The 18,526-nt window shown below is 41.1% G+C and overlaps 1 protein-coding gene across 3 annotated transcripts in view; it reads left to right on the plus strand.

The window, feature by feature from the left end:
- Positions 1-18,526, plus strand: part of marchf8 (membrane-associated ring finger (C3HC4) 8) — a 63,804-nt gene that overhangs the window by 25,311 nt on the left and 19,967 nt on the right. The window contains exon 1 of one of the 3 annotated variants that reach the window (XM_086092898.1): positions 8,085-8,510. The exons of the other annotated variants lie outside the window; for them this stretch is intronic. Within the exon in view, the coding sequence (XP_085949024.1) occupies positions 8,481-8,510 (30 nt within the window). The 5' untranslated portion in view covers positions 8,085-8,480. Of the gene's footprint in view, positions 1-8,084; positions 8,511-18,526 lie in introns of those variants that run through there. 3 annotated transcript variants of the gene reach the window in all.

Here is an 18,526-nt window from a genome sequence, read left to right on the forward strand (position 1 = left end):
TGGGATTAATTGCACATCCAGCGCACATCCAGATGTGCTTTTCGCTTCCAACTGGGGGGGGGGGGGGGGGAGACACGACCACCGGCAGTTCTGATCAGGTTTGTTGACAGGCAGGAAAAGATTGCTCTTTTGAGAGATAGATACAAGCTTAAAGATAAACACGTCTACGTCAATGAAAATCTCACAAAACGAAATGCTGACATTGCCAGAAGGGCGCGACAATTGAGAAAGAATGGATTTATCGAGAACGCATGGACAAAAGTGTCGGATCTTCATCCAAACAAAAGAAGACTCATCTTCTCAGAAGAAAATACGGATTGTGAAAAGAGTGGAAGAATTGGCGGAGTTTGAAAGAAAATAACTGCTTATGATATGGATTATGTCTTACCCAAATGAAATTATTGTAACATATTACTAATGAACCCAAAGCTGGAGCTGTCATGATTTGAGTGATGTCAATATAGCGTATGATTACTTGCAGACACTTTCAAGGTTAACTCTTGTTTATACACCTGCATTGATAACATGTATTGCTGTTCCTGTAAGCATGTACACATTATCTGGCTCTATTTCTGTTTGGACATTTGTTGTAACGTGCAAGGCTGTCGTGATAAGATTGTATTGTGGCTGCGGATAGCGTGGGCTACTCCGCCGGGTGGGCTGGCCTTGGTGTGAGCGCTCTAGAATATCAAAATCGAAGCATCATCGGACGCTGGCAACAGTGGTGGCTGAACTGACCAGAACGGAGTGAACATTGCTGCGGACGCAATGGGCAGAATGCAAGCCGATCGACTCTTCTGGAAGACACAACGTGTGTGAGAGCTAATCCAAGGTCAGCAAAGACGCTACTGGTGAACGAGCATGCGCTCGCCTTGGCTGCTTGCCTGGATAGGGTGGGCCTATTGGTAGCGTCCGGGAACCGGTTTACCAATTCCAAACGATTGGTACTAGCTGCAATTTACGCACAGATATATTACTCAAGATGAACTGAGCGAGGAGTGTGCAGACTTAAGTCTGGGATTGATAACGATATGAATCAATGATTATCATTACCAATGTATGTGACTGATGCGTATAGTAAGAATCAATGGGGACGGGTTACTAATAAGCTATGGCTTCTACCCGAAATGTTTTCTAAAAACCGGTGAGAGGTTCCACCCTTTTCAGTTCAAGGTCAGCGGTAGTCGCCAGCGGTCTCCCCCCTATTGCCCGTTGTTTACAAACATTATTAGAAGGTCTATTAACAGTGGTGATGGTATCTTTTGTGACACCAGACCTGGAACATTTGTGACATCTCATACCTGAAGAATATCGGTACGCTCGGAAGGCAGCAACCACCTCACCTCACAAGGCAGTGTCAGAAGGACTTATCGACTTATCTTGCAGTGGGAGATATGACTTCCTGATCCTCTTCTCAAAAGCGCGGCCGTGAAATTTATTCTTCTCCTCGTTGCCTTATCCAGCTTTTCCTCTCCAGTGTCTCGCCTAACTGCAGATGAGGTGGGTCGTCGAAGTGAGGCTTAATAGTCAACCTGTTCTTGTACAGGCAACCCTGAAGGCACCAGCTCATTCCCTGCAATCGACGGCGTTTTTACAGTGACATTTTTTTTTTTTAGCTTGTAACGAGCCTCAGGGTGGAGTTTGAAATGCAGCATTGTGCGTTTAAATGTGGCTAAGAAGAAGGTGCTATCAGCATGTGTTTGATATCGCATCAACCTCGATTTTTTTTAATGGGAGGCAACTCTTGCATTCACCCACCCGTCTATTTTCTATAGCGCTTATCTTTTTCATGCTAGCGGACTTTGGATTAGAGAGGCAGGTTACACCCTGGACTGGCCTCCAGCAGAGACGGACAATCATTCCAGTAGTCCAACTGTCCTGTTCGAGGTCCGCATCACCCCTTTCAGTTCATGCCTATCATCTGCATCTTCTTCTCTAACACCGACTGGCCTCATGTCTTCCCTCACTACATCCATCAACCCTCTCTTAGTTCTTCCTCTAGTCCTCTTGCTTGGCAGCTTTCTCCTCATTGTAACAATATATTCATTGTCTCTCCTCTGGACGTGTCTTCATCATTGAAGTTTGGTCTCCAAGTTTGTCTCCAGAACGTCTAACCTCGGCTGTCCCTCCGATTTATCTCATTGAGAATACTCATAAGCAGCTAGAGTAAGCCAAAACTCATGTACTGTATGTACAGCAGTGGTCCTCAACCCTGGTCCTCGGGGACCGGTGTCCAGCCTGTTTTCCATGTCTCCCGCAGCCAACACAGGTGATTCATATCATCAGCTAATTAGCAAGCTCTGGAGAAGCCTAATAACGATTCCCACCTGTGTTGGCTGTAGGAGACATGGAAAACAGGCTGGATACCGGTCCCCGAGGACCAGGGTTGAGGACCACTGTATGTACAGTACTTACACCCTACAGAACTAACTAAAATCCACTCGTCTTGATCATGTGTAGTGAGATTGATAACAGAACTCCGATACATCAGTGGCTACTTCTTGAAAGAGCAAAAGAGAGGCGGCATAAATATCTGTGTGATCTGAGGCGAACTTGTCTGTATCTGAAGCCGGCTTCAGATACATCTTGACCGCGCGACTATGCGAGGTCAACCGGGAGAAGACCGGAATGGAAACATTTTCATTCGGTTGAGACAGCCGAGATGTCAGCACGGGAGGGTAAGCCTCGTCTTAGATTGAGGTCAAGCGATGATGAAAGGAGTCTTGTTACCTCGAGAGGTTGAGGTCATCGTCGAGTGTTACATGCCGGATGCTGCGTATCTCAATAATAAGAGATCTAGCTTATTTGACAAAATCTTCAATGGCATGTCCTGGTGTTGAAGAACTGACGTTTTCTATTTAAGAGCCGGAATGCAATTTGGTAAACGTTCTTGTGTATGTCCATAAATTTCCTTTAATTCACAACTTTTTTCTATCCCGACGAAGGGCGACAGCCAAAGTACACCCAGGGCTCATCGCCATGCAATCACAGTGGAATAATTAGTTGATCCACAAAATAAATCTTAAGTGTCGCTCCGAAGAGAGAAAAACGATTTCTGTATGCAGTGTGTCAATCTCTGGATTAGATTATCCTCTTACTGCTATGTAAAGTCTGCCTTTGCCATGTTTGTAATTACCAGAGGATCCCGCTAATTAAATCAGAAATATTGTACTTCCACTATTTCACTTTTTTTGAGCATTTCCAAGGCATTCAAAATGTAAATGTAGAAAATTCCGGGCATGAGATTTGTAACATGAGGAGCCTTTAAATGCAAATTGCCACAGCTGCTGTGGACTGTATTTATCTAGAAACCAAGCGGAAATTGTGGTTGGGTGTTTCAAGGTGGACTCCAGTGTGAGAACATATTTATTTCTACATCCTTGAGATTGGATGGTTTGTATACACAAGGTTACTTGCCTCAGGTAGAGCAGATTTGCATCTCACAGTTTTAACAAACAATTTTAGTGTTGGCGAGAAAAAGAAGGAAAACGTCAGTTCATGGCCATGAATTTCACTGAACAAACACAGGGTTTGCTATTTTGCGATGGGCTTTTAACTCTGCTGACTTTGAACACTGGGGACTGGGGTTCAAATCCCAGTCAGGTCGAACGGGAACATCTAGATGGTAACATCCAGTAGTGTCTCTTGGCAAGATTCCGACTCCCAGCCACTGGCAGTCCCAAGCCCAGACAAAGATGGCCACTCTAGTATGGATGTGCATCACAATTGATAAATTGATGCCTAGGAATTTGGTCTATTGTGTGGAAATGTGAATGAAACGTGTCTTTATTTGCAGTCAAATCCTGTACGCCCCACGATTTAACCCACAACCAAACGATGCTTGTTTTCACCTCGGCTACATCATTCAGTCAGGAAGTTCAATGTTATTTGAGCCAAACGACCCCTCGGAGGACTCTCGGGATGTTTCCGCTGAGGTCACTTTGACCCGTTTGGTGAATTTGGACCACCAAAGAGTTTAAATGCAGGACAGGAAGCGTTGTAACCTTGCGCTTCCCAATCCCGCTGAGCCTCGGCTTCCTGCAGGCGTGCCGAGAATTCTGATCGGCTCTTTTGAAGGAGGGGGAAAGAGGAAGTGGGTTTTTTTCGCCGCACGTCCAGTGGATTTGCACGCTCGGCCCACCCGTCTGTCTGTTATGGCGAGCCATCTGTTTACCAGCAGGTGATGGCTGGATGGACGCAGACGTGTTGTGAGGTCCTTCCTGCTGTGTCGCACGTGGATGAGGAAGGTGTTGAGCACATCAAGTACAGCACATCCGCTATATCCTCTGTGCTCGTGCACATCTTTGAAAAATCTTTTTCCTGCTAATGGCAAAAAAGGTCTCAGAATAATGATAAGTTGGCCCCTCAAGCTTCTTTTCCCGACCCGATTATTTTATTATTTTAGCGAGACACGATAGCCATCTTACTCTGCTCATCAGGCTGTGATGTATTCCGCCGGCTAAAGGCCGACTTGGCCTGCCTATTGATTTGGCTTCAAAGGAAGGGCACATAATTACTTCGTCTGTCAGTAAGAGGAGCAGCCTGGTCTTTTTGTAAGTTTGAATCTGAGCTGCGGTGCCCAACCCTTATTGAGCTAAGGGATGTATTTTACATTGGGGAAATCTTAACAGCACAACACCAAACAAAAATGTCGAGATAAGAGCAAAAATTTGAGATACACGTGCGCTTTAGACTCCCTTCACTAGATGGTGCCAGCAAATTTCACAACATCCTGCCACAATTAATTCACATTGTTTTTTTTGCAGTGGAAGGACAATATTAGTTTGTGGCGTAAATTGGTAATGCACCATTTTAAGACTGTTTTCAATCAGCCTATAGGCAGAAGAACGATACAGTTATGCAAACGCAAAACGTAGAAGAGTTTCACAACTACTGTAAGTATTGTATCCTGCACCATTGGTAGCTTAAAGCTTTAGAACACCAAATAGATGCATTCATCTATGGTGTTAGACTTTATGTGTTAGCATTAAGCTAGCAGACAAGCAGACTTAAAAAAAAAAGAAAAAAAAAAAAGTAAAGTGAAGTAAATTTCAACTGCTTGAAGTGTTTTTTGAGAAATTCAACCTTATTGAAGTCGGAACGGCGTTATGGAACGGTTTGCAGTGAACCATGGAGGTACTTTACTACTGTTTTATGGCGTTGGAAGCATTTCTTCATCTGAAGTCAAGGTCAAACTACTGCTGCAGTAATGAGGTCACCAAGGTGGTGAATTATTTTAAAACACACACACACACACACACACACAATGGGCTCTGTAGACTGCTGTCCGCATCCCAATCATTTTTAATAGCTGCACATCGAACATGCATGCCCGCCTACTGTAAAGTTTAATTAAGCGAGGCCCACTTTTTTTTTTAATAATATGCAGTTGTTTTATGAGCCTGAAAAATGACTGTCTCATTTGGAGGGCCGCAGATAGCTGGAGGTGCAGATGTGGATTCTCTGATAGTTGAGTCTCCGCACAAAAATGTGGCATGTTATCTACTTGCTAATTAATTCCCGCGAAGAAGGCTTAAGAGGCCTGCACAGTCACTGGCTCTAACATTGTGTTGCGTGTATGAGCAACAATTGAACTTCTAAATTCAAATACAGTCCACACAGGATGATTATTTTTAGAGGAAATAATGGAAATTGGATTCCGAGGACATTTTAAGGCGGCCTTTTAACCCATCTAGGCCAGGAGCGCGGGACCACGCTTCTGTCATTTTGTTGTTTTTTTTACCAATTTTTGACCAATTCTTGATCTCTTATTCTGATTAAATGAATCAGAATATACACGAGAGCTGAGCTCAAATGTTGCGCAGTTCTACAACTACTTTGGCTGCGATTAGAAATTTGATTTGGAGTTGAACATTTTCAAAGCTATTCAGTCATAACGGCCAATCAAAAATGCCATGTCGTATCACATGAACTTCGAGAACAAAAGATACTCACCGAGATCCAGCTGATCACCGCCAAGTTGGACCAACCATCCATTTCTGAAAACGTACAAATGATTACAGAGGATTTAACTCTGAATAATTTTCAGCACAAATAAGGCTGATCTTGAAACTGCTGGCCTACTTCCTGCTTTCATCTTCTTCTTTCAAATTTACAGTGGCAAACAATAATATACTGCCATCTTGTGGTCAACAGTGGAATTACACACTAAATTAACGCGTCAGCAAAATAGTTTTAACTGTACAAAAAAAAAAAAACATCAATAGGCACTTTTTTTGTGTGTGTGCAAATAACAGATGATGGGTCCCCAAAACATATTTGCGAGTAGGAGGAGAACACTGTCTACCAGTTCTAAGAAAAACATTTCCAGACTGAACTACAGTTTTAACTGCTTCAGACTGGCAGATTATTATACTCAAGCATGACGAGTTAGATAACAGCACCGGATTTGAAGCCACATCTTCTGCTTCATTTCATATCAACAGATACGACGGCCGCCTTGTGTAGTAGCTCAATGGCTGCCGTCCCTATTTTCCATTCAAGTACGGCACGTTCCGCTCTGTTCCATAACAGTGAGTCACCCTGGAGTGATACAGCGCTCCCCGCATCCCCTCCGCTGACGTCGGCGGCCAGCCTATCAGCCATTACTGTACATTGTGAAAGGTTGAGCATCAGATTCATATTTTCCTTTGCTGGAGAGCGCACAGTGACCTCGCGTTCCATAGTCTTGTTTGCTTTTAAAGTAGGCCGTCTGTGTTTCAAAGGCACACGTTGTGGTAACGGTAAAAAAAAGGGCGGTTGTGAACACACATGGTAATGTTTGATGGAATTGTTTCTGTATTTGATATGCTACAAATAGAAAAATGCGTTTTAAGAGGGTGGGATATCTTTACGTGGAACAGGAAACAATAGCATGTTTAAATTACTGGCAACAAAAGTGAGTACACCCCTATGTGAAAATGCCCACATTGAGCCTAGTTATCCATTTTCCAAACCCAGTGTCAGGTTACAGGGTTTGAGGTGTGAATAGAGAGCAGGTGTGTTAAATTTGGTGTTATGGCTTATGTTTTTAGACGTCAGTTGAAGGGACAGTAAAGGGGGCGTTCTTGTCAGCTAGCTCAAACCAAAGTGTCATCGCTCAGCTACGAAAATATCTTAGGATGTATTTCGTGTTGCTATCTCGGAAATACGGCGGAGTCTAGGGGGGGAGTTAACAAGTACACAACTCGTTCCATTTGACAGAGAATAGCGTTCTTAGGGAAAACATTCTTGAGTACGTTCTTCAATGAAGATCGAACGTGAGTTCATAAGACCGTATTCTGCATTCTTCATATTAACGGCCATATATTAATGCACGGAACCGACCAATAGAAACAGATTCCCATTTTTCCCTCGAAGAAGTTAGTTTTCCTAGAAAACCTTTTTCTTGAGTAATTGGCAGTACAACATGGGTTGGTTTCAGCAAAAACACGTTTATTTCCCAAAAAGCAGAGAAAACGAAAATGTGTTCTGCTTTTGTGACACCTCAAACTATAAAACAAAAACAAGACTAATAAAGCTTTTTGCAACAAAATAATTTATTTATAGGTAGAACGAAGAAAGGCGCCTTAGCAAAGCTCAGTGCAATTTTTTTTAATTTTTTTTTACAACAGTCACTCTATATAGTCCACTGTATAAAAATCCATATATAGAGATTTTTAGAGTATGAATGATACCAAACACAGCCAGTGTTTTTGCCCTTGAATGCAGCTTGAGAGCAAGGGTGTGAAAAGTATCCACTGTGCCGCAAGCCTGCTGTCGATTGGTGCAGCCCGGGGAGTGATGTGGCCTCCGATTGGTCGATGCGGACGGAAGCTCATTGCAGATTTACCGTCTTTTCATTTTTTGGGGGGTCTTAAGAGATTCAGGTGGTGCACGTGGGCTTAAGTGTGAAATGGAGGGATGGAGTGTGTGTGTGGGGGTGTGTGTGCGTATGTGTGTGTGTGTGTGTGTGTGTAAAGAGGTAATTTAAGGTTAAGCTCAGTGTGCAGTAGAGAGAGGGAGTCTATTTAAAGGAGACCGCCTCCCTTCTCATGAATGATTCAACAGCGCTATGCCCCACCCCCATGTCATCAAGATCAGCTGGAGGAAGAATCGGCTCGGCCAATGGGATTACGCTACCGGATTGAGTGAGTGTGTGTGTACACAGCTGAGAGCGAGCCTGGACAAGCAGCAGCAGCAGCAGCTCAGCTTCTGTGTTTGCAGAAAATGTAGGGCAGCCGTCTCTTTCTCCTTTTTTGCTGCCTTTTTATTTTTTTGGGGCCGTATCTGCAGTCGCCACGGTGACAGCTGCCATAGTCGCCGCGAGCTCCACTTCCGTATTTACTGAGGCTTTCCTTCTCGTCCTCTCTGCGTCTCGGTGAGGATTTACATAGGGGGTCATGTAACCCCCCCCATACAAACCCCCCCGTAACAACCCCCCTCCTGAGGAACCTTTGTCTGCATCATTGAGAGAGGAAGGTGCGCCTCAGGATCCAGTCATGAATTCCTGTTGGAAAATTAAGATTCAGGTATGTTGCTTGCTGTCTCTGGTATTTTGTGTATCATCAAAATCATGTACTCAGAGACAGGAAGATGGTCATAAAAATGGGGGCTGTTATGGTGAGGCCCTCTTGTTTCCAGCCCCTGCCTAATGTGTTGTTTTTTTTCCTGCATCAACACCATCATCTTACTGTTGTGGTACCCACTTCCTGTTTGTTTGTGCATCTGTCACATCTTTGATGTGGAAGCGTGACCCATCCCCTGTGCCTCCCCCCCCCCTTCTTTGTTCAGGATGATGCGAGGGTGGGGTGTATGGGTGAATGAGGGTGCACAGGTTACCGTCTCAGGCCCCTTTTCCACAGCGCGGTACTGAACCGTTATGTTTCCAGCAGATGCTCAGCTGGGATTCTAAGCAGTATGTGGCAAGGAATGACAAAAATAAACACACATGCTAACATTAGCTTAGCCATTTGCTCCACAAACTATAGTGTTTTCTTGGACCGTGGTCAAAAAGAGGAGACCATTGATTGAAACTTTGGCCTCACTTCAACATAGTTCTTTGGCACCAAGATGACTCAAGATGGTCCCAGAGCACTACTTTTATATTAGGGCTTTGACCTAAGCACAAAAAAAGATAATTGGTGGTCTGGAACAAAATCTCTGTCCTCACTGTAGCCAAATACTGGAAATCTTTGCGCTACTCCATTTTTGTTGTTTTCTAATGCTAACGTTAGCTTACTTTGTTGATGTGCTTTAGCTCTGGATTTAGCACTGTTATATTCCACAGTCTCCATTTTGCTAGCGTGGGAATATGTCTGTAATACTTACAATGGCCAAATACAGGAAGCACTTGTTCCGATTCATTGCTATTGTTTGTTAGCGTTCGAAAAGACAAAACACGTTCTTAACGTTGGCTTACTCTGGTGCTGTGCATTATACTCTGTTGTCTCGACTGTCTGTATTACAGCCAACACAGGAGACCCTTGTTGTTCTCCATTGTTGTTGTTGTCGTCTTTAGCTAACGTTAGCTTACCTAGCTACCACTTTTGGCGGGGATTCCAAGCAATATTTTACCAAAAAAAATACAAGAAACACATGTTTTAATATACCACGCACACAGTCTCCACTTCTACTTCTTCTCTTCAATAATCCTCACCATGCTAAAAAAAAAGAAAAGAAAGTGGACTTTTGTTTTTTGTCATTGCTGTTTTTTGTTAGTGCCCTGTCTGATGTGTTCAATGAGGCTTGGATTTCACAACTTCTACTATTTTGAAATGGAAAAACAATTAAAGCACGGCGAGTAGGTACGAGTTCTTCTGATAATGTCATCCTTTAGAAGAGCGCCACAGAAATGATAACATAATTTTGAGTGACACTTCCAAAGAGGATATAATCCACCTTTTGTTGTGATAAATGGAGCGGATAAGTATATGATAAGTTTGCTCTTTCCATTAAGATAAAAGCGGACCAATTTAATGCACTCAAATGTCAAAATGAGAGAGAAAAAGAGCATCCAATAAATAGTTATTCCATCTACTTCACAAGGTATGCTGCTGTTCACTCATTGGAAAAACACAAGCTATGATCAGATACACGTCCAAATGAACTTGGCCGATGGGATTTCAACTATATTTTGGCTCCCGGCTTAGCGTAGCGCATCGTCGACCGATGCACCAAATCACAGCTTTGTGTCAAATCCACAGCTGGGGAGGAGGCGGAGATTAAGTCAGTCACATGTCATGGCAGAGCTTAAAACCTGTTGAAAGGGAGACTGGGAAAGACAGAGCATCATGATCAATCCGTTTTTACTTCAGCATAATCAATCATTTTGTAATGATTTTAACACCACCCTACAATATTTTCTATGCATTTTATGCTTGCAAGGATTTTGTGTTCAAATGACCGTTTGAACAGATTAATTGATGTTACTATTTCACATCGACATAGAAAGCTTGAAGTTGACTAATCACTTGTCACGTGTTTTTTACGTCATTAATTGATCGACTTTGCCTCAACGTTTATTGCATTATTTTTTACTACAAAAAAAATCAAGCCCTAGTTCAAATGTTTTCAAAAAAATTGTGCGATTTAATATCCAATTATTTTTTCAAGGTTCTCTTTCCATATATATATATATGTATGTATGTATGTATGTATTAACAAACAAGCAATAAATTAAATCACCTTTTTTTTGTACTGTCATCTTGAAACAATAATAATGTAAATCTATAAATGATGTCCTAAATATGATGACGTTGACATACTCACATTAACGTAATAAATTAAAACCAATACTGAAAATGAATGAATGAAAACCAGGCATTGCTTTGCTTTTGTGCTGCAACTGAATTTAAGCATCGAAGAAAATCCACAATGGTCTAATGACAAAAGTAATAAATAAAAATGACTGAAAATAAACCCAAAATGCACACACAACTGGCCTGGACAAGAATGATGGTCCTCATAACTGCACATTTTATTGCACAGCAGTGTGAGACAACCAGTGCAACCAAATCATTTTTTTTTTTTTTATGTTCTATGAGACTTGCTAACAGGATATCTTGAACCACTGGCCAGCACATTTGCTTTCAGAAATCCCCGGAGACTCTAAATACATTGTGCCAAATGCTGTGCAAGCAGCCCCACAACATAACCCAGACTCCGCCTCCATCTTTTAACTTTCATGTTATTTCACTGACCATTGTGGGTTTTTTGTTCAAAGTTGTCTATAGTTGTTCAAACACAGCCATTTAAAAAAAACCTTAATCATAGAAATTTTACTTTGGAGGGCAAAAGTATGTATGTGTTTACCTCTCAAGTCACGTGTCTCCCTTTTTTACCGGATGAGCGAAATGGATGTCTCTTCAGAAAATATGTGGTCACATGACCATCTTCTTCTATGATTTTCTAAATAACAGCGGTGGAACTACTTGCCCCCTTGGCACAAATGACCTCACTAATGCGCTAATGTTCAAACGGTGCATCGTTACAGTGAATTACGCTATAAATATACTTTTTAAGAATTGTATTTTGTTTAACTCTATTTCTTGTGACAGATTCTCATTTGCAATGCCAGGTCTGCCTCTGCCTCACATTTGGTGAACGCCTATTAGCATGCTAACGTTATTGCTTGCTTTTTTTTGTTTTTTTGTTTTTTTATGTTTGGTCTTTAAGGCTCAACTTGGAAAGCACAAGTATCTTTTGAGGTGGCACTTTGTGTAAAAAGTTTGTGAATCACTTTGCTAAATCATTTGACACAACATATTGCTTGTTTCAAATGTTCACAGGCGTTTTAATGTTCCCAGCAGGGACTTGCGCTAATACTGCTCTTAGCAAGCGCTAAGTGCTTAGAGCTATTAAGCGCCTGTTCCGTGTTTTGAATATGAATCCTCCTCTTTAAAATTGAATTTTAAGACTTGACACCACTTGTATGCGGTCAACAGTTGACTCCTTCCCAACGCCCCCCCCCCCCCCCCCGTGCTTCATTATATAAGCATCTTTTCTCTCTCTCTCTCTCTCTGCTAGCGTGTAATTGAGAGATTATATCACCAGGGTAGCGAGGGTGCACAAACTAATAACGCAGCTAATTAACAGACATGGTGCAGGAATGATTACTTGTGGCTCGACTTCTTGGCAAAAGTCATAAATAATGAGCCATGTCGTGCGCAAGGGTGCCGACTTTTGAGCCAGCGAGGAAGTCCCGGATTAGTTCTTAGCTTTGTTTAATTGTCATTGGAGGGCCCATGACTCTTATTGAGACGTAGGCTAGCGCTGTCATATTAGATACTGTCACAGTCTCTTGTTCGGCCCGAAGCGAAGATAGAGGGCTGGACGCTGTCCACGTCCTGATGCAATTACAGTATTTCCACATATATGCTGGCTAGGGGACAGTTAGCTACTCAAGCCAAGATGGGAGGGAAGGAGGAGGCGTGCGTCCATTACAGGGTTTCCGACTTCTTCAAAAACTCTTCAATTCGATTTTTCAAAATGAAGGCTTTTAATGATCTGGAATTGCACTCTGCTCAGCTATCTGTAAGATGAAAGGATATGATTTGGTTGAATATTTTGGGTTTTCCAGTAAATATACGTTAGTGATTCCATTGCTTGATTTGTCAGTTTTACAGTAAACTGGGAACGACATACGGCAAGCAAAGCGCGCTTTGCCTCATTGCGAGAGAGACCGACTCTTAAGGAGTACTTCTGAAAAGTGTCTTTTAAATATTAAATATGTTTTAAGGCATGTGGGAGGAGTGAAACTATAAAATGTTCTTTTATGGTCTCTCTGATTGCGTTGTGCATCTGAAACATCTTCAATGATCATCCGGGGGGGGGGGGGGGGGGGGTTCATTGTATACAATTGTTAGCAGCATATTAAAATTCATGTCACTGTAAATATGATCGTATGGAAGAAATGCAGACAAATGACAAGAGGTAGAATGAACAGAACGAATAAGTCCCAAAGCTTCCCAGAACCTAAACGTACATTGAAGGTACCGGTACTCTTTGTTAGCCGACTGTAATGCTAATCGTCGGTTCACAACATGCGGTAAGACTTATATGGTTTGGTGCAGACCATCTTGGTTTGGTGCTGCAGTTTTAGTCAAGGAAACCCCATTTGAGGGTAAAAAAAAAAGAAGACATAAAGCTTGGAAGGAATCACAAAGCAACAGAGTTTCAAAGGGGCTCAGCGGTTGACAATTGGATGTGCGCGGATAATTTCGTTGACTACCTGTGACAGTCTCAGTTGTATCTTTTTCCCAAAAATGGTCTTTTTCTCTGAATGCCTCAGACTCCGAGCCCCGCTCGGATATCGGATGTCTGCTAACCTGCATACATAAAACTTCCCATGTGCGTCTGCTCTGCTGGCCTGCAGCCATGACGCACTCAAGTCGTTCTGCTTTTCATCCCAGAGAGGAAACCGCATCAAGACTGTTTGTCTGGGATGTTCGATATTCCTCGGCGTGGCATCTAATGAGGGAGGAACGAGTCAATATAGTGTTTACTTGAATGTCTTCCTCTGTTCGCCATTATATGTACACCAGCGGCATTGTCCAAAGACTGATCTCACTTTGTCAATTGAAACAAAAAGACAGGTTATTTATAGCTCTATATGTGTCAGAATGCGTGTGCCTACATTTAAAAACGGTAACCCTGCATTTTCAAGGACATTTTTCGACATTAACTCATTCACTGCCATTGACGGCTATAAACGTCCAAAATTTGTTTGAACTATTTCTATTAGTTTAACGTTTTTTCCCCCACTTTTGTTAACAAGAGTATGAAAACCTAGATTTTTATTTTATTGTAAATTTAGAACAGATATGAAATTTGTGATTAATCGCGAGTTAACTAGTGAAGTCATGCGATTAATTACGATTAAAAACTTTAATCGCCTGACGCCCCAAATTTTTTATCTTTTCTTCTTCTTTTTTTTTATTCATTCACTGCCATTGACGTCAAAAATTCATGTGAATCTATTAGTTTAACATTTTTTTCCCCCACTTTTGTTAACAAGAGTATGAAAACCTAGAATTTTTCTTATTGCACATTTAGAACCAATATAAAATTTGTGATTAATCACAAGTTAACTAGTGAAGTCATGCGATTAAGTACAATAAAAAAATGTAATCGCCTCTTGCCCCAAAATTTTAATAATCTTTTTTTTTATAATGAATATATGGCAGTGAATGAGTTAACAGTCATATAATGGCAAGCAAACTTTACGCAGCACAACCCATTCATCCATTTTCTGTGGCACGTGTCCCCATTAGGGTTGAGCTTGAGCCCATTACCAACGGCATGTATCTCCAAATGATGTGGCTTTTTGATTGACTTGAAGCAGACACAAGAACGTCCATTCTTGACAACAGAGCTTCTCTTGAACGCAGCTAAACGAGATAATGAATTCACTGAGAAATCAACATGACGGGAGGAGAAGAGGATACACGTCCCACTCTGCCGTTTACTCCTCCAATTGAAATCTCCCCAAACGCTCCTCCTTACTGATCTCTGATAAGCGTCATTCTTTTCAGGGAAAGTTTGATTTGATTTGACCGCATGTTGATTCGTGTTCACATTGCTGACCTTTATTTGATTGTGAATCCACCGATCATGACGCGGAATAGGAACTACTTACCACAGTACAGGAAATGAATGGATGCACTGAGATGGCGACTTTTATTAGCATGGCATTTGTTACCCTGAACCGATCTTAAGATAAGCGGACTTTTCATAGGGCAAAGACTGTGTGGTTTTGTGTTTGTCGCTTCTAGAACCGCAACTATCAATGCTAAATGTTAGCATTTTAACTCATTCACTGCCATTGACGGCTGTAAACGTAAAAAAATCCCAACAATTTCTATTAGTTGTAGCTTTTTTTTCTTCACTTTTGTTGACAAGAGTATGAAAACCTAGGAAAAAAATCTTTATTGTAAATTTAGAACAGATATAAAATTTGTGGAGCCATGCAATTAATTACAATTAAAAATTGTAATCGCCTGACGAGATGATTATTAAAAATTAGGGGCGTCGGGAGATTACATTTTTTTAAATCGGAATTAATCGCACTACTTCAATAGTTAACTCACGATTACTGTTCTAAATGTGCAATAAATAAAAATATAGGTTTTCATACTCTTGTTAACAAAAGTAGAAAAATAATGATCTTGTTGATTGGAATCAGCTTGTGTAAGAAGAGGGGAAACCTCCAAAACCTGCAGGACTCTGGCCCTCAAGGACCGAGTTTGCCCACCCTGTTCTAGAACCACAACTATCGATACAAAAGGCTTCACATATGCTTTGTTTGTTAGCATTAAGCTAAGATGACTTTTTCTAGGGCAACGGCTACGTGGTTTTGTGTTCAAATATCTGTTGATTGTATTAGAACTATCTAGGCCAAACGTTAGCATGTTAATGCCGTTTAGCATTGTTAGCATTAAGCTAAGTAGGCTTTTTCCTAGGGCGAAGGCTATGTGGTTGTTTTAAATACGTATACGTACTATGTAAAATATATACATAATTCTTTGATTTATGTTTAGTTCAACTTAAATGGCTTGAAACCTCTTGTTTTATGAATTGTTCATTATTTGCCGAACTGCTACTTCGAGAGGCTGATACTTCTTCATCCTTGTAGTATTTTCCTCATTGATTTCAAGCTACTTGGCAACTATTTGATTTGTGGAAAAATGGCATCATCCCATATGTCTCCTTTTAATTGGATGACACATCCGGCGACAAACTATTTGAGGAGTTCTGTGAAGCACATAAACAGCCGCTTCTTTGAAATCTATATTCCTCTCCAAGGTTTTCGAGGTTATTTTTTTTATGGAAAAATGCTGAGCCTTTGTCCCTATGGAGATGAACTTTTTGGCTTTGTCTGCTCTAGTCATGCATTTTTCAATAAGCAAACACCCCACACTCCATTTTTTAGTATTTATTCCACATTAGACCACACCGGATTGATCCGTGTGACTCCTCATCTTTTGTCTAATCCCTGCTGTTGTTTACAGAAGGTCACTTTTTTTTTCGGGCCTTCTCAGAAAGACTCCGTCTGGGCTTTTCTACGTATTTGTCCAAAAGCTCAGGATTAAGGACAAACCATCGGTAATTTGTTCTGTTCTTCACTGCCCATCTTGTGCTTAAGCGCCGACGTTCCGAGAGCGGTCATTAAAAAAAGCCTGTTGAGAGGTGAATTTTCCATTGATGGGATCACGTATTCAAGCCGTATCAAAATGATGACACATGGATGAGCTCACTGTTGCTCGCTTCACGTTGCGTTTGAAGAGTGCTTAGACGGTCAAGAGATATCCCGCCGGGCTTATGAGGCTTGACCTCGCAATGTTCCAGACCAATTAAGTGGAATGTAAATAAAAAAAATGTTAAAAAAACACGGCTCACATTTTTTTTTACAGCCAGCAACTTCTTACTCTGATGTAATCGTTGGATTCGTTTGGAGAAGGATGGCTTTAGCCTTAGTCACAAGTGTTTTTGTTTGATTAGTTGTGTGCACAGTTTAAAAAAATGGGATTTAAATTAGTATCACATGCAGGTTTGCGTGTACCAGTCATGTGGAGGACGGTACGATACGGGTGTGTCACAATAGACCAAAAAAAAAAAAAAGCGGACCCTCTAGAAAATCTGAAAACATTTCCTCATATTAGAGACATGACATCATCAATACATCTCCTTGCCCCTTTGTTTGGGGAACACCTTCTCCGATTGGCTGACAAGTTTCAGTTAAAAAATATCCACCACTAAGCTTGTACGGTTTTAAATTCTGAGATTGTTGCATCAAAATTTGCATAACATTTCAAACTGTGTTAACTTTAATAGCGCAAATGAGAAGATCAATGTGGGCATTAGAATATAATTGTTTTATTTTTATTAATTTGTTCTGGTGGATTAGATGTGTTTGAAGTGCTCATTACATTTTAAATTTTTTGGTTTTATTAATTTTTTTAGAAATTCCACAAAGACAGTGGCCATTTGTCCACACTGTTAGCTAAAGTAGCAGTTTGAAGGGTTGTAAATATCATGAAGCCCATGCTAATATCTGTTAGCACATCTATTGTGTTCCGCATTATATGCTAGCATTAAGCTAGCAGGCTTTCATTTGATGAAATTACTGGATTTAGTTGAACATTTTGGTGTTTTTTCACAGTGTTTGTGTCATATGTCAGTTGTACATTAAACTTCAACCGAGACGGTGAGAACGGTAGTGAAAAAGTATGTTTTGATGCATTTACAGTTAGTTATGTGGAAGCAATAAGAGTAAACCACTAATAAAATAATCATTATTTTCTAAAATGCCAAACCATTGATTGCTTTTTCCTAAAGAGAAAAAATATAAGATGTTTTTTTCTGATTAGATTAAAAACAAAAACAAATAAACAGACGCCTCCCCATCTGCGCTTGTCTATAAAAACAAGTGCAAACTCGCATGTGCCGTTCCGCCGTGCATCCGCAGAGCCGATTTGCGCTGGTGAAGATTTGTTTGTATGCAAAGCCCTCTGAAAGCCCGTGTGAACTGGCTGCACATTATGTAACCGCGATTGACTTGTCATTAAGGAGCCGCGCGAGGCTCTTTAACGCCAAGGCTACATGCGGCTCAGCAGCAGCGGCGGCATCAGCGACGCCGGTTCTTCATCAGCGAGTCTAAGTGGGGAATCGAGGATCATTACCGCCTCCAAAAGACAACTTGACTGCGCTCAACTCTGCTAGTGTTCTCTTACACTTGCTGAGTACTACAAGTGGCAGAAGTACTTGCTGCACAACACAATACTTTTTGTGGGGGGGGGGGCATCTTCAAGTAAATTAAGAACCGATTTATTAACTTGCCGTAAGTTATGATAATCAGCAGGCCTACTGAACCTGAAAACAAAAAATAAAAATTAGCTAATGATAACGAAAGAAAAAAATGCACATGGCCAGTATGTGTTTTTTCAGATTAGACAGATTTTTGGAATGATGGTGTTTTTTTTAGGCTAGTACAAGACAATGTAATTCGGCACAAATCCTTCATATCATCAACAATCATCATGTTCCTCTATGTTGCTGCTGTCATAGTTTAGTTCCCCCTAAATACAGATCTTAACTCATTTGCTCCCAAAAACATATAAATACGTTCTATTTTAAATATTACCAGTGTCCCAAAAAGTATTTATACGTTTTTATTTTATTTTATTTTGCTTTTTCATTTGGCTTTGATGCAGCCTCTGAACATGAAGAAAATGCTTGAAGCAATTGTAGTTATTAAAAAAAACGGCCAGCAGGTGGCAGCAGAGTATAAGAGCTCAACCAGGGCCGTGTTGCAAAAAAGCTGTTTTCCCCACAGTTCAAAACCGATTTCTGAATAATGATGAAACTCAGCTATAGTCTAATGCTAATTGCTGCAAAACAGAAACAGATACAAATTTACTTTTTTTCCTGATGAAAGAGGAGATTCTAATCTTTCTTTTGGTAGGATCCATGTTTTTATAGCAATAGAACACACTATTCTGTGGGCCTTGCAAAATCAGTCGAAATCCAGTAAAACAGCCGGGAGCGA

This window comes from Leptonotus elevatus, chromosome 13 (assembly GCF_054856555.1).
Source record: "Leptonotus elevatus isolate MCC_2025b chromosome 13, RoL_Lele_1.0, whole genome shotgun sequence".
Classification (NCBI taxonomy): domain Eukaryota; kingdom Metazoa; phylum Chordata; class Actinopteri; order Syngnathiformes; family Syngnathidae; genus Leptonotus; species Leptonotus elevatus.